The 23,557-nt window shown below is 52.1% G+C and overlaps 1 protein-coding gene across 2 annotated transcripts in view; it reads left to right on the top strand.

The window, feature by feature from the left end:
- Nucleotides 1–23,557, top strand: part of PKD1 (polycystin 1, transient receptor potential channel interacting) — an 84,448-nt gene that overhangs the window by 42,435 nt on the left and 18,456 nt on the right. Inside the window, exons 7-22 of one of the 2 annotated variants that reach the window (XM_038186835.2) lie at nucleotides 1,621–1,835; nucleotides 2,269–2,381; nucleotides 2,464–2,590; nucleotides 3,828–4,099; nucleotides 4,598–5,347; nucleotides 6,442–6,573; nucleotides 7,201–7,376; nucleotides 7,815–7,948; nucleotides 8,114–11,736; nucleotides 12,743–12,889; nucleotides 15,188–15,331; nucleotides 16,281–16,560; nucleotides 17,904–18,120; nucleotides 19,197–19,347; nucleotides 20,302–20,454; nucleotides 22,609–22,753. In XM_038186835.2, coding sequence (XP_038042763.2) covers nucleotides 1,621–1,835; nucleotides 2,269–2,381; nucleotides 2,464–2,590; nucleotides 3,828–4,099; nucleotides 4,598–5,347; nucleotides 6,442–6,573; nucleotides 7,201–7,376; nucleotides 7,815–7,948; nucleotides 8,114–11,736; nucleotides 12,743–12,889; nucleotides 15,188–15,331; nucleotides 16,281–16,560; nucleotides 17,904–18,120; nucleotides 19,197–19,347; nucleotides 20,302–20,454; nucleotides 22,609–22,753 — 6,779 coding nt within the window. Of the gene's footprint in view, nucleotides 1–1,620; nucleotides 1,836–2,268; nucleotides 2,382–2,463; nucleotides 2,591–3,827; nucleotides 4,100–4,597; nucleotides 5,348–6,441; nucleotides 6,574–7,200; nucleotides 7,377–7,814; nucleotides 7,949–8,113; nucleotides 11,737–12,739; nucleotides 12,890–15,187; nucleotides 15,332–16,280; nucleotides 16,561–17,903; nucleotides 18,121–19,196; nucleotides 19,348–20,301; nucleotides 20,455–22,608; nucleotides 22,754–23,557 lie in introns of both variants that reach the window. The other variant, XM_038186834.2, reaches the window with a different exon arrangement.

Raw genomic sequence — 23,557 nt, 5'->3', positions numbered from 1 at the left:
GCTCGTTCCTTCCTCGGAGGTGGAGGAGCACCCTCACCTTGCTTCAGATGAGGGTGTCTGGAGCCCCCTCATGGGTCTCTGCAAGGTTACGGGCCTAGCAGTGGGGCAGGGGTGGGAAGCAATCCATCCAGCCTTTTCCTTTCTTTTTTTTTTCTTTTTTTTTTTTTGATGACTTGAAGTTAGATCATAGCTGGAATTAGAAAAGGAAAAACTCGATCGGGTTTTACTGATGGCAGCAAACAGGCGGTTTCCTACCCATTCTCCCTAATCCCCTGCCAGTGGTTCGGGAGCAGAGCGGAGCGGCTATTTATTTTTTAATCTTATTTGCAGTGAAAACTACTGATTCACAGCACAGTTATTTTCGTCGTCGTTTTTCAGCATGACCTCATTAATCATTCCATCTGTCGTGAGCCCGGTGGTGGAGAGACACCAGTTACCTCCCCTGTCTGCTCCGTGCACAGCGGCTGGACCGGGCTGCAGCAGAGGGCAAGGCCACAGCAGGAGGGGCTGGGGAGAAAAAGTGGGGGGCTTGAAGGGCGCACGGTGAGGCTCTTCCCCCCGAGAAGTTAATATGGAACAAATGCCTCGCTTTCTGCTGGGTGCGATTAGAAACAGTCGTCCGGGCTGTTTGTGGCTATGAAAGACCATTCAGCACTTTCCACCAGGATCTCTGCTGGGCTTCATCCAGTTTCCAAATGTGGAAGGGCCATGTCATCTTCCTAAAATGGTCCTGGCGGTTTCTCTTGCATGTGGGGCTCTTCTTCCTGCAGTGCTTTGGCCACTGCTGCTGTGCGTTGCCCCCCCGCTGTGTTTGCTGCCTTTCGGTTGACTGAGGAGTGGCTGAGGAGTTTATTATCTTCCAACAGCTGCATCAGAGCTGAACAGGAGCTGAACGGGAGCTCTTGTAACTGGCACCATCCGAGCTTTAATCCTGCCCCACTGTCAGCTCCACTTGCAGTGGAGAAGCAACCAGTGGCAGATTCCACAGGTCCCCAGAAACCAAACGAGAACTTTCTAAAAGTTGCATCTTTTTCTCCAGACAGTTTTGTATGACCGTAAAATTCCTCTTAAGTCATGACTCAGTAAAAAAAAAAAAGTATCTGTGAAGGTCATTTAAACGGCGATGCAGGCAGGCTGCTCTAACAAACTGCTCTGCTAGGAGAGCCCTGAGGTTGCAGTCAGCCTGCTGAGCTGCCTGATGCAGCCAGCCCCACCAGCTCCTTCTCCCTCCCAGCTCCCTGGCAATGTACTGTTGGTTTGCTGGCTCTGTCAGATCCTTTGGGCTCTGCTGTCCCCTCAGCACATCAGAGGGCGGGTGGCTCTCTGCAGCCTGCACTACAAGGGCCTAAGCAGCTGGTGGACAGAATGGTGCACCAGGAAGGAGCTGCTATTAAAACAATAAGTGTTAGTGGCAGGATGGACTCTGAAATCCTTTCGTAACTAAAAGGCTCCTTTACATGCAGCTTCTTACACCCGGATGGAGCTGTTGTTGTTAAGATTATTATTTTCATAGAGGACCATAGATGGCATCTGTCCCAGATCTTTCTAATACTCATAATTTCCTGAAATCCACCCCCCCTTCTTCTTCTTCTTCTTCTTTTTTTTTTTTTTTTTTTGAAGGAGCCTCGATGTCTGGATTGCATTCAATGATTTTGCAAGCACTGGAGCGCAGCAAAGAGGCGAAGGATTTAATCTGGAGAGCTGTCAGAACTGGCTGCCAGGAGAACCGCATCCATCAAACGCTAATCACTGCGTCCGGATGGGCCCAACCGGGCAGTGTAACACGGACCTGTGCATGGCCAAGCACAGCTACGTGTGCGAGTACAAGCCAGCAGGTGGGCTCTGCTTCCCTCCTGCTCTCAGCTGACATCCCAGGCAGCCAGGTGTCCTGGTGGCACGTGCCAGAGAAAAATAGGGCTGCATGCAGGGGGCTGTCCAGACCATTGCCCCTTTACCAAGTGGCACGTCAGCAACCGCATTCCCTTTGCAAGGAATTTGGCCCACTCCAATCTGCCATCTATAGGCATAAAGAGAGAGGTGAAGCTCTGATGTGGAGCTTTGGAACGAGCTTCTCCCCATTATTTGAGCAGTCAGTGCTGCTGCCTCCTCTGAGGCTGTGGCACTGCTGCCTCGACTTATTTCTGTGCCATCTTGTAGTCTGAGAGATGTTGGGGTGCTATATAGGAATATATACGTGTCTATATATGATGGAGCCTTGGAGATTGTTAATGTGAGTCTGATTTGTTCAAATACTTGCTTTGTAAACAGGAGTTCTCTTAAATGCCGAAAACTTCCTTGTGGGAAACCCTGTGTTTGACACACACATGGCTTTGAAAAACGTGACAGAAGACGTGCTGTCAGCTCCAGTGCAAGCTGGGGAGGTAAGGAGGGTTTGCTCATCCTATTGCTGCAGAGATGGTCCAAGAAGACACGGGTGGGTGAGAGCCTTGCTTCGTTTTGCAGGTGATGGTGTTCCCTGACCTGGCGTTCGAGCATGAGGGGTATTTGACTGCCCTGGAGTTTGTGACACAAGACCTGCATCAGCCCGTTCAAGTGAGGTTCCAGGTGCACAGACCAATAGATGGAGAAGGTGAGACATCTCCTCTCAACACTTCAGCTCAGAGGTGGTCCTGGAAAAGCAGTGACCAGAGAACAGCTGAGCAGCTAAATAATGGCTCTTCATCAGCTGTGGCCATGTGGATGTGGTGGGTTAGCAGTGGGGACTGGAGTCTGGGCTGGCAGCTGTAACAGGGACAGTACAAAGGGACAAACTCGGCAGACTGCAGTGCTGAGAATGTCTCCTCTCCCATCGTTTTTGTGGCAGAAGTCCTAAAACAAAGAAGCACTTCTCTTATTCAGAGACCCCAGGGTGTTCCCAGTTATGCCTGTGGTTATCCCTGCTTAGTGAAAAGGCCTCTCCTGGACCTGCGTGTGAGGATGGTTCCAGGCATGTCTGTCCGCCAGCCCTGACTTAAAGCAGAACGTTCAAATTCGACATCAAATGCAGAGCTGGTAGTTACAGGGCCTTGTGTTTCTCCATTTAATTTAAGCTGACCAGCAGCTGCCACTTAGGAATGATGCTCCTTCCCCACAAGGACCCCAAGCAGTTTTTTATGGCTTTGTTACCTGTCTCCGTGCCTGAGGAATGATGAGAGTGTACGGAACACACGTAGGAGGGAATTAATCTTCTGAGTTATACTTTAACACTTTGGGAAGACATGACATGTCTAATGGAACGTGTTCTGGTCCATCTGGCCCCGCAGGTTAATGAGGAAGAGTATTTTATTGAGCCCATTTGTTCCTGATGGATGAGATGATCCAAAAAGCCCTTTACTCCTTGTACAACAGCTCAATACTCACAGTTTGGCAACAATTAATTTTGCAGGCAATTCTTTGCGATAGCCATATATTTGGCTGATTACGAAAGGATATTTTTTGACGCTGAAAAACTGATACTTTAACATGGAAACATTAACTTAAGAAAAGTTACTTAATGTGTTTTCAGCCTCAAAGCCAGCTCTGCTTTTGCTTGGAATAGCTTTCTCCTGAACACAGATCTCTTTTAGATTGCGAATTGGCGCATTCTCACTGGAAAGGAGACTGACTTTGTTTTAAACAATCTTCCTGCCTTTGTGAAATTTTCCAGTAAAACAGGACACTTTTGACTTACGTAGCACCAGGATGCATCGCAGTTGCAGCTTTTACTAAGGCTGGAGTCTTCATCAGTCACAGTGGGAAAAAATATGGTGAATTTGGAGCACCACAGAAGTGCACTAAGAGTTGCCTGGTAGGACAGTAATCTTTGCTTCCTCTTTCACCTCTTCCAGATTACCAGGAGGGACAAAATGCTACAGAACCATTCCGTACTTCTCAGGATGATGGGAACTGGACTCTACTTGAATGTCCTCCTGGCTTCCAGTGGTGTCATTTGACTGATTTGTGCTCATCGGCAAACAACTGCTGCAATGCGACAGAGTGCACCAACAGCTCTCTTGCCAGCAGCCCCACGTTCCTTCAGCACAATGAAAGCCAGCCCAGCTATCAGCTCATCAAGGAGTTTCTCTTCACAGTACCAGCTGGCCCTTCCTCCCCCTACCTGGTCAGTGTTTATTACTGCTGCACCTTGTGGGGAGGTGGGGAGGTGGCTCTGGGTGCTTTGTGTAAAGTAAGAATTGTTCCAGGTTTGCGGATGGAGAAGCTGAAGTCCATTCAGATGAAGTGACTTGCCCAGGATCACCAAGGGAATACTTGGCAGGCCTGGCACAGGGCTCACACCACCGCTGTCTGTTTTCCTCCCTGCAGTAACAACCTAGTGCAGTCAGCTAAAACACTGTGCAGCCTCTCTGCTATCCCCATTGCACTTAGGAAGTGCAGATAGAGCACAGAGCCGAGTTCCTTGTTAGCACATGACATTTTTGATTTAAAGTGGCCAAGGAGAGCAGGGTGGTGAAATATTTCCCCACGCAGTGTTTGGATCTGTGGCTTTTTTGTGGGTTTCCCTTCGGCAGTAAATCCAGCCGTTTTGCCCAGGCAAGAGTTGGGTGCTGAGCGCTCCAAACTCGATACATCAATCCAAAAACATCTCGTCTCTCTGCAGGTCACGTTCAGAAACGAAGATATTTTTGTCAGGGCCAAGGATGTCTTCAGCATCCAGCACAGCGCAGGCCTGGGCTCGTTCCTGCAGTGCCAGCCAAGCCCCACATCCCCTAATAAAACCAACTTCTTCAGCACAAATTCTTCAGACTGGGCATTCGGGCTGTCTGCCAGCTCCACCTCGGCCACCTGGATCAACGACACGGTTTGCTCTCTCCGCGTTCGCTACGCCGAGGAGCAGCAGGTCCCAGTGATCAGCCCCCACAACACGGGGCTGGAGCAGCCGGGGCCCTACACGCTCAGAGCCAGCGTGGACAACGGCCCCTTCAGCGCCAACCTCTCCTGCACGTTCTGGGTCACCTCCCGGGTGTCGGGTCTGCGCGTTGTCCACCCGGCTCCGCAGGGGGGCAAGGTGTACGTGCCCTCCAACCACACCTCCCTGCTGGTTAAGCTCTCCTCGGGTGCCAACGCCACGGCCCGCTGGCTGGGTGACAACCACAGCGTGCCCTTCAAGGGGAGCTGCCCCACGGCTGTGGCTCTGCTGACGGCCGAGTGCGCCAGGGACACCAACGACACCTGGTTCGCCGTGCTCAGCCTGAGCGGCCTCAGGGAGGGGGCCAGCAGCCACGTGCTGGTGGCGGAGAACGCCGTCAGCTCCCAGAACATCACCGTCGTAGTGAAAGTGGAGGAGCCCATCCGCGGGCTGAGGGCCACGCCTGACCCTGAGAGCAGGGTCCTGCTGAACACGCGAGTGGTGAGTGGCTGCCGCTGCTGTTAGTGATGGTTTTTAGCCTCCACTGCTGGCGGTGTGGGTTTGAGAAGAGGAGGGCTGGGGGTCAGGGCACAGCCCTGCTTGCTGCTAAGCGCTGGCTCGTGGGCCATGCAGTCAGTGCTGCTGCTGGGACGTGCATGTGGCAAACCCCACTGCTGCTCGCGGGCAGGAAGGCAGCTCAGCTGTGTGCTCACTGTAATTCCCTCAGTGGTAAGGCAGCACGCAGTGTCAGGGGCATACTGGCGTTGTATTTGCTCAGGGGATCGCTCAGAAAATTGATGTATTATCAGAGGCCAGTGATTACCTCCTTGTGACTTGTTAAGGTAGTTATTCTTGTAGGCATTTTGATTTGCTCTACTAAGTCCTTACACCAGCCAGCTGAAACTATAGGCGTGTTTCATCCATCCATCAAAGTCTTGGATTGCTCTGGTGTTTGCAGTCTGTTTTTTTTTTCCCCCTCAAATCTGCTGTCTCCAGAACTACAGCCGAGCCCTAGGAACCTGTTTAAGAGCTGCCCATTGATAGCTGTGAAATGCTGTGTTCAGCTTCTGGCTGCTTGTGGCAGAACCCGGTGCCTGCAGTGCCTTCTGGTCTCACCCTCCCTAGCTGCCACGGTGTGCTCAGGAGGCACGGGAGGAGGGAGGAAGAAACTCTGCCCTGTCCAGCACAAGGCAACCACCTTAGCCTTTGGGGCAGGCAGCATCCATGGACGAGAGTCAGAGACTGGGGTTGCAGGTGTAGGTGAAGCTGAGTTGTTTCTACAAAGGTTTCAGAAATGTTTTCAGGCAGCAAGGAGACCTGATGCCCAGAGCAGAGCGTTACAGTGTGGGAGCAGGCAGTGTGGCTTCTGCTCCCAGCTCTGCTGTTGGTTTTAGGGTTGGGGCGTGCAGTGCCCTGTCGGTGACACGGCTGCAGATGGTCTTGCACCCCTGTGTCGTGCTCTGAGTGCTGTCTGACTGATACGTGATGCCTCCCAGCCTGGCTCTGTTTCTTCTCCAGGTCATCTGGAGATCTTCTGGGAAGCACTGTGCATGCTTTTCCCTTGCCCTAGTGTAAAATGTCCTCATGCCTTTCAGAGCTACGTCCCTGTGATGGAAGCCGGGTCAGATGTGACTTTCCGATGGACGGTAGATGATAAGCCATCTTTCACTTTTTACAATGTTGTCTTCAACGTTATCTACCAAAGCCCAGCTGTGTACAAGCTTTCGGTAAGCTAAGGCCTTTCCCATAATACCCTTTTAATCCTGGGTTTCCATTTTATCCCACAAACTAAGCAGGGAAAGCAACAGGGAGAGGAGAAAGCAGAGGTTTCTGCAGACAGGGTGCTGGGGCTGCCCTTGGCATGTTCAGTTTTAGGAGTCCCCCATCCCCACACCATGTGCCTGGAGCTGCTCACCTGCGGCTGTCCCAGGGTGGTTCTTGCTCCCTCGGTGTCTGCAAGTCCCCGTGCTCAGCAGCTGGAAAGAGCACGGGGCACACAGAGCAGGCAAAAGGATGGCAGGGTCAGGGCCAGAGGAGCGTCGGGATGAGCAGCCTTTCTGTCCTCCTGCTGGCTAGAACCAGCCCTTCCTTGGGCTAACGTAGTGGTGGAGGTGTGGTGGGTCCAGCAAGAGGAGGCTGTGCCAGGTAGGGAAAACCATAAACCTTCCAGTTCATGCTGCTTCCCAGTGCCATTCAGGCCATTGCTTCTGCCTCCCTGTCCCCCAGGCTGCTCTTCTCTGACCTCCCCTGCCTGCCTGGGGCAATCTCTCCCCTGCGGGGAAGCCCCTCTCTGAGCAGGGGGCATCCCGGCACGGTGATCCCAAATGTGTTCTTTGTCCCACTGTCCTTCCCAGCTCACCGCCTCCAACCACGTCAGTAACTTTACGGTCAACTACAACGTCACAGTAGAGATGATGAACAAGATGAAGAACCTGACTGTGCTGGGTGTCCTGCCTGTCCTCCCCCAGAACAGCTCCGTGGAGTTCACAGCCAGAGTCCAGGTTGATTCAGCCGTGGATGCTCTGTTCCTGTGAGTCCTTTGCAAGTTGCCTACCTTAGGGTTTTGCTGTGCATGACTTACTGGCCTTCCCTACATTAGGACTCTTCTCAGGGCCAGTTGATTTCCAATGTCTCATTCTTCAGCAGCTGTCTCACTGATTTGAAGTGCAAACTGCTGTCTAGTTAATCCCTGGAAGGGATTCAATCACACTAGCTGGGACCTTTACTTCAAGCCTCAAATACTTTTAATTTAAACGTTTGCAATACTTCTTCAGTGTTTAGTTCCCTCTCTTACCAGTGCTGTGCTCTGCTCACAGCCACGGTTATGCAGCACTGGCCCAGCTACTTCTTTGGTACTTGGCATTACAATTCCTGTGTTTTTTTTTCCAAAAACCCCAGCCCTGCATCTGAAAGATCCGGGCTTGGGGCTTGTGTGGAACGGTGCAACATGGTCTGTGTGTTTCTCCAGGTGGGATTTTGGAGATGATGTCCAGGAGACATACCAGTTCAAACCTCCCTACAACAAGTCTTTCCTTGTCCCTGATCCCAGCGTCCATGAGGTTGTAATCGAGCACAATGTCACACACGTCTACGAACACCCAGGTAAGCTCGGGCTGGTTCTCTGTGGAAGAAGGGACTCAGATGTATTTGTTGGGGGGGTCACAAGGTGTCTTCAAATAAAATGGCTTGCTCGTTCTTCAGCAAACTGCCAGAGGAAATGGAAGTCTCTAGCAGCTTGCCTTATTTTTCTGCTCTCTTCCTCTGCAGGTGAATACGCTCTGATGGTTCAAGTATCAAACCAGTTTGAGAACCTCACCCACTTGGTCCCAGTTCACATCCACAGTTACCTGATTGATGTGAAGATGGAAGCAGAGGAAGATGTTTTGGTTGTGAGCCGTCCGGTCACCTTCAGAGCTACTGCACTGCCGTCCCCTTACGGTGTCTGGTACACCTGGGACTTCGGGGACGGCTCCTCGCTGTTGACAGTGAGCCAGCCTACGGTGACCTACAGCTACTCCAGAAGAGGGGTCTACAACATCACCGTGTCCGTGAACAACACCATAAGCAGTGTGGAGACAGTCGAGTGTTACCAGGTGTTTGAAGAGATAACGGGGCTCAGCGTTTCTGTAGATGAGGCAGCGGAGCTGGGTGCAGCGGTAACTGTTAATGCTTCGGTGCAGACAGGGGACAGTATCACCTGGATATTCGATATGGGGGACGGGACGGTGCTGAGGAGCCAGGTGCCAGTGGTCGAGCACGTGTACACAAAGGACATCAACTGCACCGTGAACGTGACAGCTGTGAATCCTGTGAACTCTGTCTCCCAGAGCGTTCCTGTTCGGATATTTGTCTTGGAAGTGCTCAGAATAGACCCTACTTCTTGCATCCTTGAGCATCCAGATGTGCAGCTCACTGCGTATGTGACGGGGAATCCTGATGAATACATCTTCGACTGGACCTTTGGAGATGGCTCATCCAACGTCACGGTCAGCGGGGACCCTGTAGTGATGCACAACTTCACCCGGAGCGGGACGTTCCTCCTCTCCCTGACCCTCTCGAGCAGGTTTAACAAGGCTCATTATTTCACCAGTGTCTGCGTGGAGCCTGAGATAGTCAACGTCACGCTTCTCCCTCCCAAGCAGTTTGTGAGGCTTGGTGAGGAAAGCAGCTTCCAGGTCAGTGCCATGCCCCCCTACCAGTACCGCTACCGCTGGGATTTTGGAAACAATGAGTCCACGAGGTCGAGTGGGACTGAAGTCACCTACACCTACAAGAACACAGGGGTCTTCCTGGTCACAGTGACTGTCTCCAACAATGTCTCTTTCAATAACGACACGGCATTTGTGGAAGTCCAGGAACCCGTTGGGGTAGCAAAGATTGAATATAATGGGACAAGGGTGTTGGAGCTGAACCAGATCTACCTGTTCTCTGCCAGCATGAATGGGACCAAAGTGAATTACTTCTGGGACTTTGGAGATGGCACTACCCAGCCTGGCCAAATCACCACTCACTCCTACAACAACACAGGCCATTACACTATTGGTGTGACAGGCCGGAATGACGTGAGCTCCAATGAGACCAGGATTGAGGTCACAGTGAAACGGCGGCTTCAGGGGATTACCATCAATGCCAGCAGGACAGTGGTGCCGTTAAATGGCTCGGTGAGCTTTGTGTCCACACTGGTAGCTGGCAGTGCCATCCGCTACTCTTGGATCCTCTGTGACCGGTGCACTCCCATCCAAGGCTCCTCCACAATTTCCTACACCTTCCGCTCCGTGGGCACGTTCAATGTCATTGTGACAGCAGAGAACGAGATCAGCTCGTTGCAGGACAGCATCTACGTCTACGTCCTGGAACAGATCGAAGGCCTGCAGGTGGCTAGCAGTGACCTGGTGGAGGATGTCTACTTCCCAACGAACAAAACGCTCCATCTGCATGCAGTGGTGAGAGAGGGGACAAACATCTCTTACAGCTGGGTAGCCCAAAAAGATGGCCATGCCGTGCAGACCTTTACTGGGAAAACCTTTTCCTTGAACATCCTAGAAGCTGGGAACTACACCGTCTATCTGAAAGCCACGAACATGCTGGGATGCGCAACTGCTAACAAGACACTGGAATTCATCGAAAGCCTTGGTGTTTTAAAGCCTTATGCCTTCCCCAACCCAGTTGCCATTAATGCCTCTGTTAATATAAGTGCCACCATAACCAGCGGCACTGGTATTACCTATGTTTGGTACCTGGAGGATGGCTTCTCTCCCGTTACATCTGAACCCTTCATTATACACTCCTTCCAAAGCCCTGGAGCTATGGAGGTCATCGTTGGAGCAGAAAACAAGCTGGATTCGACCAATGCAACAATTTATGTCTGTGTGGAGGAGGTCATAGAGGGGCTGAGTATAGGCACTGCGGAACTGGACTGTAGGTATGTCTCTTCGGGCTCCACTGTGGTCTTCGAGGGGGAGCTGCAGAAGGGGACCGAAGTGACGTGGCTTTGGGAGGTGCCAAACGGCACGTTGACAGGCCAGTCCGTGGCAGTCACGTTCCCCACAGCAGGCTTTTATACCGTCTATCTGAATGCATCAAATGACATCAGCTGGGCTCTGGCCAGCAGGAATATCTCCGTGCTGGACAGGATTCAAGGACTGGAAGTGCTTGCCAGCAAGAAGGTGGTGGAGCCAGGAGAACAGGTCACCTTCATCATCAGGATGGTGTCGGGGACCTCAGTGAGTTACTTGGTGAGCATAAGTGGGGACTACTCCGTGGTGCTCAACGGGTCCAAGTACACGCATGAGTTCACCAAGAGCGGCGATTACTTGGTGACCGTGACCGTGCAGAACCAAATCAGCATCGCGCACGCCCAGGTGCTCATCTCCGTCCTGGAGGCTGTCCGCGATGTCAGGCTCCTGAACTGCTGCGAGCGAGGCGTGCCCACGGGCACGGAGAAGAGCTTCAGCGCCCAGGTGGGGAGCGGCTCCCGCGTCTCCTTCTCCTGGCAGTTCTCCCTCTGGAAAGAGCAGGGCCGCTCCGTGGTCACCATGGCAGGAGAGAGCGTTTCCTACACTCCAGAAGCTGCGGGGCTGCTTGAGATTTACCTCCGTGCCTTCAACGACTTGGGAGGTGTCAATATCACCAGAACCATCCAGGTCCAGGACCCGATAGTCCATGTCTCCCTCACCGCCTCCAATGCCTTTGTCAACAGGACAGCGCTGTTCGAGGCCGTGGTGGTGCCCAGTGCCAGGGGTGTGGAGTTCCTGTGGACCTTCGGGGACGGCTCTTCCACCCAAACCACCAGGGTCGCGGTGGCCAACTATTCTTACCTGAGCCCTGGGGATTACCTGGTGGAGGTGAACGCCACCAATCTCATCAGCTTCCTCACGGCCCGCCTCACCGTGACCGTCAGAGTTCTGGAGTGTGAGGAGCCAGAGGTGGAGCTGGCCTTGCCCCCTCAAGTCGTGATGAAGCGGTCCCAGAGGAACTACCTGGAGGCACAGCTTGACCTGCGGGGGTGTATCAAGTACCAGACGGAGCACCTGTGGGAGATATACCGGGCACCCAGCTGCCTGAGCCTGGACGAGTCCAGCAGGATCCATCTGCCCAACGTAGATGTGAACAGGCCGCAGCTGGTTATACCAAAGCTTGCCCTGGAAGTCGGGAACTACTGCTTTGTCTTCATCGTCTCCTTTGGAGATACCCCACTGTCCAAAAGCATCTTTGCCAACGTGACCATGATACCAAGTAAACTGGTCCCAATCATTGATGGGGGCTCATACCGCGTGTGGTCCAACACTCAGGACTTGATCTTGGATGGGGAGAAGTCCTACGACCCGAACTTGGAAGATGGTGAACAGACTCCGCTGTTTTACCAATGGTCTTGTACGTTCTCCTCCAAGGTAAGAGAACATTTTTGCACAGCCACAGAGGGTGATAATTCGGGAGCTCCAGCTCCACGTCAGCTCCACTGTATGAGCTAGTGTCTGGGTTGAAATGGTGACAAGGGGAGCTTTTGTCAGCACCTTTGACAAAGCTGCTCAGGAAGGAGGGTTGCAAAGATTGCCCAATTCCCAGCTCAGGGTGGTGGTACAAAGGTTTTGGGAGGAGCTGAGTGATGCAGCCTGCAGCGTGCTTCAGAAGCATTTGCACTGGAAGCTGAAACATTCTCATTGCTGCTTCCTTTGGACTTGGCCTCTGCTTCATGTTTTCAGTGTAGCTGCTTCCATAACCTGGAGCAATTACAGAGCTGCTGATTGCAGTCCAAGGAGCTGAGGGCTCTGGTCCCTCTTCCATTAACAGTCCAAAGGTCTCTGATAGCAGCAGGGGCCAGCGTTGGACTTCAGAGGAGGCAAGTCCCAAGGAGGTAGTCCCAGACGAGTCTCTGTGCCTGTCCTCCTGGCACACTGAAACGATCTGACACTGCAGTGGTAAAAGGGCAGGGGAGAGTTGCCGTTCAAATTGTCATGGGAGATCCACCTGGGGAATATTTTTCTAATTGAATGCAGGATTGTTTTGCTTGTAAAAGAGCATTGTTTTCTGTCTTTACAAAGTAAAAAAACGTGAAGTGTGTGTGGATTAGACTTTCAAGTTCAATTTGACGTTTTTTGTGTTGTTTGGCAATGTTTATAAACTTTAATTCATGAAAAGTTAATTGCTATCAAATAAGAACTTGGAACTCAGATGAAATACAGGAGTGTTCTAAAAACTTCTTACTAACCTGAGGAATAGGATGATGTGCTTTGTTATCCACACCGCCCCGTTGCTCCCACCCCGGCGGTGGCGTTGCGCAGTAAGGTCTGTGGCAGTGATTTGGCTTGGTGTGGGCCTGAATGTTTTGGCTGTGGACTAACCCGACGTGCACCCGTACCAAGGAGGGTTTGAAAGTTCTTTTCTCCTTGCAAGCAGAGCTCGGCTGCAGGGTGCTCTCTGAATTTCAGTGCCAGTGGAGGAAATGTCACAATTCCCAAAGCTGAATTAGAAGCAGATGTGGAGTACACGTTCAGCCTCACTGTCTGGAAGGAGGGCATGAGTCCCGAGGCAACAAATCAAACCGTACGTACCACAGAACGCTGTCACTTTCTGCCTTTGTGCGCCCGTTGCTGGGCACAGCCATGCTGGATGTCTGCTGGATGTCTGTTCTGTTCTGTCTAGAGCCTTCCAAGGAAGAACCAGAACCTTCTGAGGTTCTGTTTCCAAGGTCCCAAGGTCTCCTTCCCTGGCCTGAGCGGAGAGCCCAGTGCCAGTCCCATGAGGGGCTGTGGAAGGCTCTGCTATCAGAGGTGCAGGGGAGGGAGATTTTAGGACATCGCTGGGGCTCCATAACCAATCCCACCCAGGTCATTGGCAGAAACAGACACTGGTATTTCCGTGATATATTCATCTATGCTGCCTTGGGCAGCTCTTTGTGCCTGTCGTGCCAAAGCCCTTTGAGCTTCTTCCTTCCTGCGGAGCTGGGGTTGGTCTCGCTGTGCAGCTTGGTGTTAGTCACCCAGCCTTGGGCTGCTGCCATTCCTGGGACCAAGAGGCAGCAGATCTGTAAGAGAACAACAAAGCAGCCCATGGTCAGTCACTGTTCCACTCTGTGTGCAGTCCCGGGCCCTTCACACGTCACGTTTCTAGGCTCTTCCCTGATTTTTACCCAGAGAGAGCTTCCTAAGAGTTGGTCCTTAATTTCACTGTCAACAGTTCCTCTCTTCTCTCCTTCTGAATTTTTTTAAGGGAGGGTTTTTAAGTGCATGTTGTTTATGTCAAATTAAGCCCAACACTGAATGCATCTGCAGTCCGACAGCAGTTATGGTTTATGTCAGAAACATTCATCGTGGTGTGTTTGGCAATTAGAGATATAGTTAGTCTGAAAATGGAAATTCTTACTGCCTGGGTTTTAAACCAAAGCTGGAGGATAAAAAGAAAAAAATTAAATTGATAGTCTTTCAAGGACATTCCGTACTATCTGGTTTCCATGCATGAGCGCAAAACAATGATTCCAGTGTCATAGGAAATTTGCAAATACTGGAGGAATGAATGAAGCTTCAATGCACTCAGGCTTAATGCTGCGGAATATTTATCCCCTTTTAAAAGTCTGCCATACTAAACAGTGTCTTCACTATTGTCTTTCTTTGAATTTGGAATATTCATTATGCCGGGGCAGAGGGCTCTGGCCCCTGCTAGATGGTCCTGCTTCCTAGGGGATTAAAGGCATTTGGACAAAGAACCGGGCAGAGCTCAGCAGCCATCGTGTCTGGAGACTGGTGCTTCTGAAGCTTTCCTCCCTCGGAGTGCTTTGCCGGGGAGCTGTGATGGATGTCTTGAGATGTGCAGCTTAGATCAGAGATAGAAGTCCAGAATAACACCCTGCTCTCTGGAAAAGGAGGTTCTTCCACCTGCCGAGCAAGGAGAGCTTGATGCACAGCAGGACTTGCATCTAGCTAATTTTGCCACCGTTCCTGTCTCTCTGGGACAGAGCTGTGCCAGGAGTGCTCACAGCACTCCAGAGCCCAGGGGTGCAGGCTGCTGCCAAGCTCGGTAGCTGAGAGCAGGAGCTGGGGAGGCAGCCTGGGGGGACCAGGCACTGCCTTTGCAGAGGACATCCTCAGTTCACCAGGCTCACTGGCTTGCTCTGAGCCCTCCGTTGTTCTGTAAAAGCTTCCTGTTAAGCACCCTGTTGTGCCGAGGACAGGAACCCACAGCCCTGCACTGTGTGCACCGCAGAAGTGTGTGATCCCTCGGGGTCAGGCTCTGCACAGCTGCAGAGGCAGGGCCAGAGGTTTGGCCCCCAGAAAACAAAGGAGAGTTGCAGTTGCTTCCTGGAGCAGGTGCTCACCAGATGTTTGGTCTGCGTTATAATGGAGGCTTTCCTCCTTCCATTTAGACTTCGCCTCTTTTCCAAGCTGTAGTGCAGATCTCTTTTTTGTAGGGCTGAGAGCTGTCCTGCAATGCTCAGAACAGCAAAGTGCTTCAGGTAGCATCATCCCCACCCTGAATGGCAAGTAGGACTCACTGGGAATTCAGTATGGGGTACAAGAGGAGCATTTTGAAAATGATTCATGTTGGAAAATGCAAATAAAATAAACCCAGAATTTCCTTGATGGGCCCAGCTTGGCTTTGGGTGGCTCTTGAAAATCAGTGGCAGAACAACTCACCTCGCCCAGCATAAGAAAACTGAGGTAGCTGAAGTCTGACCTGGGATCCTTTGGAAATCCCTCTCTGCTGTCCCCTTAGCACAGAGTGGGCTGGTGCAGAGCAACTCCTGCTTGGAGACCCAGGTGCTGGGATGGCTGCTTGCTGGTTAGGTGTCTGTATTCTTGCCCCCCAGCCTCTCAGACCTCCTGACGGAGCCTCTTGTTTTCCCAGGTGTTCATCAAGAGGGGAGGAGTCCCTATCGTGTCCCTGGAGTGTGTTTCCTGCAAGGCTCAGTCTGTCTACGAAGTCAGCAAGAGCTCCTACGTGTACCTGGAGGGGACCTGCCAGAACTGCCACAATGACTCCAAGCTCGGGGTAAAGCCATCCGCTCCACTTTTGGTAGACTTCAGGGAGAACGGGGCAGTCCCAGAGGTCGGGGTGGAAAGACTGAGTCCCCGGGCAAGCTGTCTGAGCTTCTCCTTGCCCGAGGTTGTTCCAGCTGCATCCTGAAGGAGACACCTGCTCTGGTGGACCCGCAGGTTGTGGGACACGTGCCCTGTTAGTGCTCCATCAATGTCTACCCAAGGGGGGGCCTTGCTGAGTTATTTTCAAGCCAAGCCTATGAATGACCAGACCTTTTTATGCAAAGGCTACGTTTTTTCCTGTAACAGATCAGAAAAGTGCTTTTACCTCCCTGCTGGTTGGCATTTCACACGCTGTTCGGGTGGTTCAAGCAGAGGTTGCTCAGTCCCTCATGCTCTCCTTTAATTACAGATTCCACTACGCAGCGTCTCTGCAACCTGTTGAATGAAACAGGTCTTGGAAGTGGAAGTCCCTCTGTGAGAGCTAATCTGTATTTCTCCCAGCAAGGCGAGCATGTACTTGCATGGCATTTGCTGGCCGGCTCTCTCAGCAATCCTCTTGTTATCACAATTGTACATTTGTGCTATTAACAGTAATCATCCAGGACACGTTCAGCTTACAGCATATAAAACATGGTATCCCGTGGAGACTCCACCAGTACTTAATTTATTTCCTGTGTTTTGTATTCTGTATTATGAAATATTCTGTCGGAGGATGATGTAATCCCAGAGACTAAAGCAGATCTCACAGTGGAAATATTCCCACCAGACATTTTGGAAAGGTTCCAGTTCTTGTTGCTGTAGCACACGAGACTAAAGCTGAATTATCAACTGCAAATTTGGCAGACGCTCCCAGTAGAAATCTGTTACTTTTTATAAGAGACTCAATCTGAAAACGTTTCGGGGCATAACTTCAGATTCAAACAAAACCTCTCCTGTCTTTCCCCTCTTCATCTCCGCAGAGATGGGCAGCGCACAGCTTTAAAAACAAGTCCCTCGTGCTGGACAAAAGAACTACATCCACTGGCGATACAGGAATGAACCTGGTCTTGAGGCAAGGGGCGCTGAAGGACGGCGAGGGGTACACTTTCACCCTCCACATCACAGACCTCACGACAGGGGAGGAAGGCTTTGCCTCCATTGACCTGCTGCCCAACCAGCCGCCTGTCGGAGGGTCCTGCAGGCTGTTTCCCAGAGGACCACTCAGGGCACTGATGGCAAAGGTGCACTTTGAGTGTACAGGTGAGTGTGCTGGGCACTTGCCAGCCCTCTCTGTTCTTCGTGGGCAAATGTTTCTCCTGCTCAGTAAGGTACCAGCTGCCCTTATTCTCACAGAAGTTGTCTTTTCCCTAACTCCAGCCCCAGGACACTGTTGGTCAGGCCTGAGTTCAGAAGTGGACCTTAACGTTTCTGTCCCCTAGAATTTGGACCACAAGCAATTTTGTGTGATCAAATCAAGGAGCTCTCTAAAATTCATGGCAGGCACTTTTTTTTATACCTCGTCCATGTATTTGAATGGCAGTATCCAGGGCAGGACAGTACTCATGGAAGAAACTGGCGTTTGGGGGCAGGAAAAAGAACATAGATGCTCTAAACTGAGTCACACAGACGTGGGAAGAGTAGAGACAGAGCACTGGGGCCTTCTCTTCCATGTGGGCTGGATGTTCCCATCAGCAGTTACCTTCTCAACCAGCTGCAGAGACAGCAACAAAGAGACCAGCTTTGGAAAAGCGGCCTGGCTGACAGCCTATAGCCTTGGGCCAACGAATAAGTGCCTCTGAAAACCTTATTTCCCCAAATGATTAGTGTTAGAGATTAATGTGTTCTGTGCACAAATGCTGGGAAGCCACGCCGCAGAGGAAATGACGAGCCCTGCTGGTTCTGGGGAGCCTGGTCACCGAAGCGCAGTTTAAGCTGGAGGAGAAACAGAAGTGTGCTCAGCGTGCTGTGACTGTGACTTTGGTATGAGCTACCCAGAGTATTACCCAGAGTAATTATGAAATCAGTACGTCTTTGGAGCAGTGGGAATTCTAGCTCTGGGTGATTGTTTTTAAGCTGAAGGGGAATGCTCAGGACGCAGCCCCGCTGCAGTGAGCCCTGGCAGAGCCAGGTCCTCCCAGTCCTTCGCTGGTGCTTACTGGCAGAAGTGCAGCAGATTTCCACACTGCCCAGCCCCACAACATTCCCTGTATTATCCAGGAGCTTCAGGGAAACTTTTGTGCAGGTTCTGTCCTAGACCCATTTGTTCCTAAAATGGTGAACTGCCTGAGGGCTGCACCAAGCTCTGTCTAGTGTAAAATTTTGCAGGATTGGTGCAGAAACTGTGACCTTGGATGAGTGCTGCTCTATTCTCATTTTTATTTTATTTGGGAGCTCTTCACAGACCCGTTCAAATGTTACAGGATACAGACACCCACACAGAAACCCCTAAACATCAGGAAAAGTGTCAAACCTTTGCATTGCAGCCCTGAAAACATCATCCGGCCTGCTGGAATCTTTAAGCTGCCCCAACTGTGGGCTCCAGGGTGGTGACATCTCCCCAGTGCCCCCTCCCCCCAGTCACCTCTTTTTGGGTTTGTTCGCAGGCTGGCGGGACACAGAAAACGTGGACGACCCGCTGGTGTACATCCTGCTGGCGTCGCGCCGCCGTGCCGGGCACTACCACGAGTTCTGCGTGTACAAGGGCAGCCGTGCCGAGCACAGCGCCTTCCTGCCCCCGGGCTTCCAGGAGAGTGGCTTCGTGGTGTCCGTGTCAGTCCTCGTCCAGGACCAGCTGGGTGCCACCGTGGTGGCCGTTAACTGGTAAGGCTGGGGGGAGGCTGCTCTGGGGCTGTGCCAGGGACCGGCCGAGGCTCCTGGATGTCAGCATTATGCCTGAACCACCAGGTCCTTTCCTGAAGGGCTCAGCACATCCTGGTGAAATGTTCTCCTCCTGAACAAGGCCCCTGCAGGAAGGCAAAGGGAGATTTAGCAGAAGTGAGGCACTGCAGCCACAGAGAGCTCCAGTCTTTGTGGATCGTCTCCCAAGGGGGAGACTTTTTCCCAGCAGTTATGGCTCTCCTGATCCCCCTCTTAATTTCCTGCTGACACTTTGCTTTGAAGGCACTGTGTTGCTTTTTCAGAAGGTCTCTGATGCTCTGTGCTCTGCCCCCTTCTGTGCATCAAGAGCTGCTGAAGGAGAAGTGGCAGCAGCAAGCAGTGGTGCCTGCTGCTGTGAGCCAGGGAGGTGCCGTGTAGCTGAGGTGGGGAGCACGAGCACTGGAACAGGGTGGAAGGCATTGCAGCTCCAGTCTCAGCAGGGCCAGCACCTTAAAATCCCTGTTACCCCTTCTCCAAACACCCCTTGGCTTCCAGTGTGCTCCGTGCAGGCAACGAGTGCCCCTGGGTCTTGGGGGAGCCTCCTGAAGGGGTCTCAGTGCCTCCTGCCCCAGCTCTGTGCCTGCTCCGGGCCGATTTGTAGCTCTCCACACTGTCCGTGCGGTCCTGGCCCCCCCGGGGGGGAGCACACAGCCCTGCGGTGCCTGGGGAGGACAATCTGTGACCCAGCTGTTCCTCAGGCCCCGGGGAATGGTGCCAAAAGCAGCGCAGCTCCTCCCAGCACTCTGCTCCTGTTTGTAAGCTCTTTACACTCCGTCACATCAAACCTGGATTTTCTCCTCTGGGCTCAGCGCACCTGTGTGTGCCCACAGAGGGAGCAGGCTCAGGTCCCCGAAGTTCCTACATCCTGGTGCAAACTGGGCACCAGGGCAGGCATTAGCAATGCTCTCGCTGTTGTTTAACCACCTGGTCCCCCCTTACCTTCCTTCCCAGCTCCCCGTTCTGCCCCCAGCCCCGTTTCACAGCACGCTCTTCAACCAAATGCCTCTTTTCTTCGGCAGCTCCATGGAAATCGGCTTACCCAGGGGCTTCCCCAGCCTCTCCTACTGGCTCTACAATCAAACCGACACCGTGCTCCAGGGCTTAGTGAAGCAGGGGGACCCTCAGCAGGTCATCGAGTACTCCCTGGCCCTCATCACCATCTTAAATGAGGTAAAGCAGCACTGTGCCCAAGAGGGGCCTCCGGAAGCCCTTGCGATCGCCAGTAATGTTCTTTGGCCAGGTTTTCCACAGCGATGTAGGGAAGTGACTAATGCTACAGTTTTCCGTGTAAATCAGCATACGTGCATGGTGGGAGCAGGGCTGGAGTGATTTCCATGCATCAAAAAGAGAGTAACAGTCTCCAGACACACAATGACCAGAGAAAGCTGAGGGGCTGTACAATAAAGCAGGGTTCCCAGGGAAGGCAATGGCCTGGGCATCCCCTGTTCAGCTGTCATGTTCAGATAGGTTAGCAGTTGAGAGGAAAAAATCAAGTCTAAACGCTGAATTTAAAAGCGGGAATCTTGGCCCAAATTCCCCCATCTGCCCCATGCTTCCCTTGAAGCCACCTCGCTCCATCACAGCAGGCCTGGAAACTCCCGGTAGCTGCTCAGGTGCTGTCTGGGTGCTACGGAGACCTCCTTGTCCTGAGTGCTGAGCTGGAAAGCTCTTCTGGCTGCACAAGAGGCTTTTGATCTATGGTGTAGGGGCATCATCCTCCTGGCAGCTTTTACTCTCACTCCTGTCTAAAGTAGGGCCCAGTCCCTCCGTGTGTCTCTATAGGCAGGGTAGGAATTTTGGTCTATAGTCGTGCTTTTTCCCCCAAAAATAGCCCGCTGCATGCCTGGGCACCAGGCTGGGGTGATGCCCACGAGCACAGGCACTGTGCTGAGCTGGACGGGGACTGCTCACTGGTGTGCTGCCGAGCTGTCCCATGTGAGGGTGTTAAGTGAATTGCTGAGTGCACACAGGTGAAATTGAGAAAGTTCTGCTGAAAACCCAGCTCATGAGAGGGGAGAAGAACAGGCGGGGAGAAGGTGTAGAATGCAGGAGAGGTGCCTTCAGCACAGCTCATCACTGAAGCAGCCCGATGCGTTCCCTCACTGCCTGCTTTGATCCCCTCAGTATGAGCGGACAGAGCTTCTGGAGCCTGAGACTGGGAACGAGTTTGAGCTGCGGACCTGGACCCGCAACAACATCACAGAAACCCTGAACTCGCTGAACGTGAACACGGTGGATGACATCCAGCAGATCTCAGCAGCGCTGGCTCAATGCACGGTACGTACTTCGTCACCACCTCCTCCCACCTGCTGCCCTTCAGGTGCAGTTTAGGAGCAGTTCAGTTCTTGTTCTGCTTCCCTGCCCCTCTCTGTCCCACACACACCACACGAGGACAGGTGTCACTTGCTGACATCATTAGGGTTTCAGTGGAAATGTCCCAACCGTTGTCATCTCTGCCCCTCACATCACTGATCTAGCAGGCAGGTTTAATGATGCATTCATGTGCTGGAAGTTCACCTAGAAACTCTGTGCTTTTAATACCAGCCTTGCTGTGGCAGCTTGCTTGCAAGAGGGATCCTTAACGAGCAGATGGAGACTGTAGGAAGGGCCCCAGCAGGTTAGAGAGGCACTGGAATAAGTTGCTGAGGGATGCGCAGCATCTCCAAGGACAGGCTGGGCTCCACCAGGAGTAACACAAGTAGAGGCGGACCTGCCTTGAGCCAGGGGCCAAAGCCAAGGGCTGATGTTCCTTCCAGCCCTGTACAAGATGAGAAGCACTTTCTTTGCTCTGCTGTTGACTGGAAGTGCTGTTTTCCCTGGCCAGCCAGCAGTTTCTGCTCCCTGGTGCTGGGGCTGCTGCCTGTTGGATTGAGGAGTGGTATTGTGTGTTTTGTCAGATGGGCAAAGGGAAGAGAGCCCAGTTATATAACGCACTAGGGTTTTGGTGGTCAGCCAGGCTGCTCTGGCATGCTGTTGCTTCCCCGCCCTCCCAATCTTTCCTTCTCGGGGCTGGAGTCAGGTACCCTGACCTTGGCTGCTCATCGCCCCCCAGCCAGGTCAGCAACCGTGCTCGCTGGGAACAGGCTCTCACTGAGATCACGGACAGACTACTGCATCCCACCCACAGAGCGCCTGGTCTGCTGCTGCTTCCTCAGCTTCAACGTCTATAAGCCTCAAAAATCACTTCTGTCTGTTCTTCCTCGTTCAGGGATTTGGGGTTCAGCACGCCCCGTTCTGATGCCGGTGCTTTGTTTGTGTCTCTCACCCATGCCCTTGCCTTGTGACTTGATCTCGCTGTGGAAGCTCAACTCTAGAAATAGAATTTTTGTTCCATGGGAAAAGGTGATGTTCTAGGATTAGCTTGTGCTCTGGATGGGAATAAAAAGCTTATAAAAAGAGTAATACAGAATTTCCCAAATGGTTCGGAGCGGCACAGAGATCACAAATTTACTTTCCTGTAGCAGCGTCAATCGGTGCTGATACTTTTTGATTTTTCCTACAGGGGAGAGGAAAAAATAAGAATAAATTTCTCCTGGAGGGGAAAAAAGAATCTCATTCTTCTTAGTGGGTTCTTTTTTCCTGATGTCCTCGATATCTCAGTCTGTCTCGCTGTCATACAGAGTACATCCTAGCTTCTCATAGTTTACAAATAGAAGCAAAACCAGGGGAATGCTAGACCTGCAGACACTGTTTTAATTCTTCACCAAAACATATGGTGAATCACGTCTGAATCCTGTGATGATTAAAAGAAAAAGATGAATAAGAGCTAGGAACTGGCCTGTGGTAACAGCTTCCATGTGTTGCCTCGGTCCCTCCCATCCAGCCCTCGAGAGCGCTGGGAGCTGCAGGCCGTGGCTGGAACATTCTGTTTCTTGGACACGTCTGGGAGCGGAGGGAGGGACATCCATCATGCCTGAGTGGCAGGATCCCTCCCACAGTTTCCAGGAGTATTTGGACACCGCAGTGGATTCAGTTAGGGCCAGACCTTGCTGCCATTGAAGACAGTTGAGCGTGTGGAGGAATCCTGTGCAGCTCCTCCTGGGTGATTTCTGTAGGAGCAGTGTGTGGCCCCAAACGGGTGATCCATGAGTTGCAATGCCAGGAGACGTGCTTGGTCCTTACAGCCAAACCTCAGGGAAGCTGAATATGCTGCCCTTCATGGTCCTTTTCAAACTAATATGTCCTCCATCACCTCTTAGCATGCCTGCCTGTAGATGGGAGCATGAGAGGAGGTGGGTGGAAGGCTTCTGGAGACACCCACAAAACCTTGGCACCTCTTAGTGTGGGCAGAGCAGCCCTGGTCTCTGCAGGTACCTCCTCGGGGCTGGAAAGAACAAGGATAACTTGGAGAATGAAAACAGTGTTTGAACAAATGTCCTCGGGTCTTTGTAGGACTGAGCCAGCTGAATCAGGCTGTGTTTCCCTGTGCAGGTGGTGAGCAAGGAGATGGTCTGCAAGTCCTGCCTGACGAGGACCTTGAACAAGCTGGAGACCATGATGACCATTCTGCAGGGGGAAACGACCCAGGGCACCGTGACCCCAACGGGCATCGCCGACAACATTCTCAACATCACAGGTGGGCTCTGCTCACACGGGAGTGGGGGGCGTTTGACCATGCTGTAGGCACAGAGTCTGCAGGACAGCAGCAGGCTGAGGGGAGCTCTGCAGGCTTTTGCCTGGACCAGAGGTTTGGCTCGTGCCTTTTCGAGATGTTTGGGGAATCGTGTCTGAGATTTGGAGCATGGCGCCCCCATTGCTTTATTCTCCCTGCACTTTTCCCAGGGTTATCCTGGCTTTGTCAGCTGTCTCTGTGGATATTTAAATATGACAGCTGTTAATAAACTCTGCAGTACTTCAGGGAATTGTCATTCTTGTAAAGAACGAATAACAGATACGGTTTGCAGATACTCGCCTTCCTGGTTGCAGGCTGAGCAGGGTACCAGTCTTTACTGGGGCACCCCGGAATACTGGAAATTCCTGCCTGGTTACAAGCAGAGACACCTTCTTTGCACTGCTCATTATACATTTCTGACCATTTTTCAATATATAATGCAAAAACCTGGTAACATCTTTGTTTTATCCGCTCCACTGTTTCCCAATCTGTTGTTCCTGTCACTTCACAGGAGGAAAATAAAGCCTGTTGTGATTAAGTCCTCATCACCAAACGGTGTAGATTAGCCCAGACATGGCAGGAAGAGCTGACAGCTCTATTTTCAGCTCAGGGCTACTGAACACTTCAAGCGTGGCAGGTCACTGTATGCAGTGCAGAGTGACAGTGAGAAATCAGCAAGGAAAGATCTGTCTGATTGTTTTGGGAAGGTGTCAGATGTTACCTAGATGTTAGTAGTTAACTCACCTATTTACCAGCTCCTCTCTTTGC

Source organism: Anas platyrhynchos, chromosome 15 (assembly GCF_047663525.1).
Source record: "Anas platyrhynchos isolate ZD024472 breed Pekin duck chromosome 15, IASCAAS_PekinDuck_T2T, whole genome shotgun sequence".
Taxonomy (NCBI): domain Eukaryota; kingdom Metazoa; phylum Chordata; class Aves; order Anseriformes; family Anatidae; genus Anas; species Anas platyrhynchos.
This window is presented reverse-complemented; position numbering and strand designations above follow the sequence as displayed.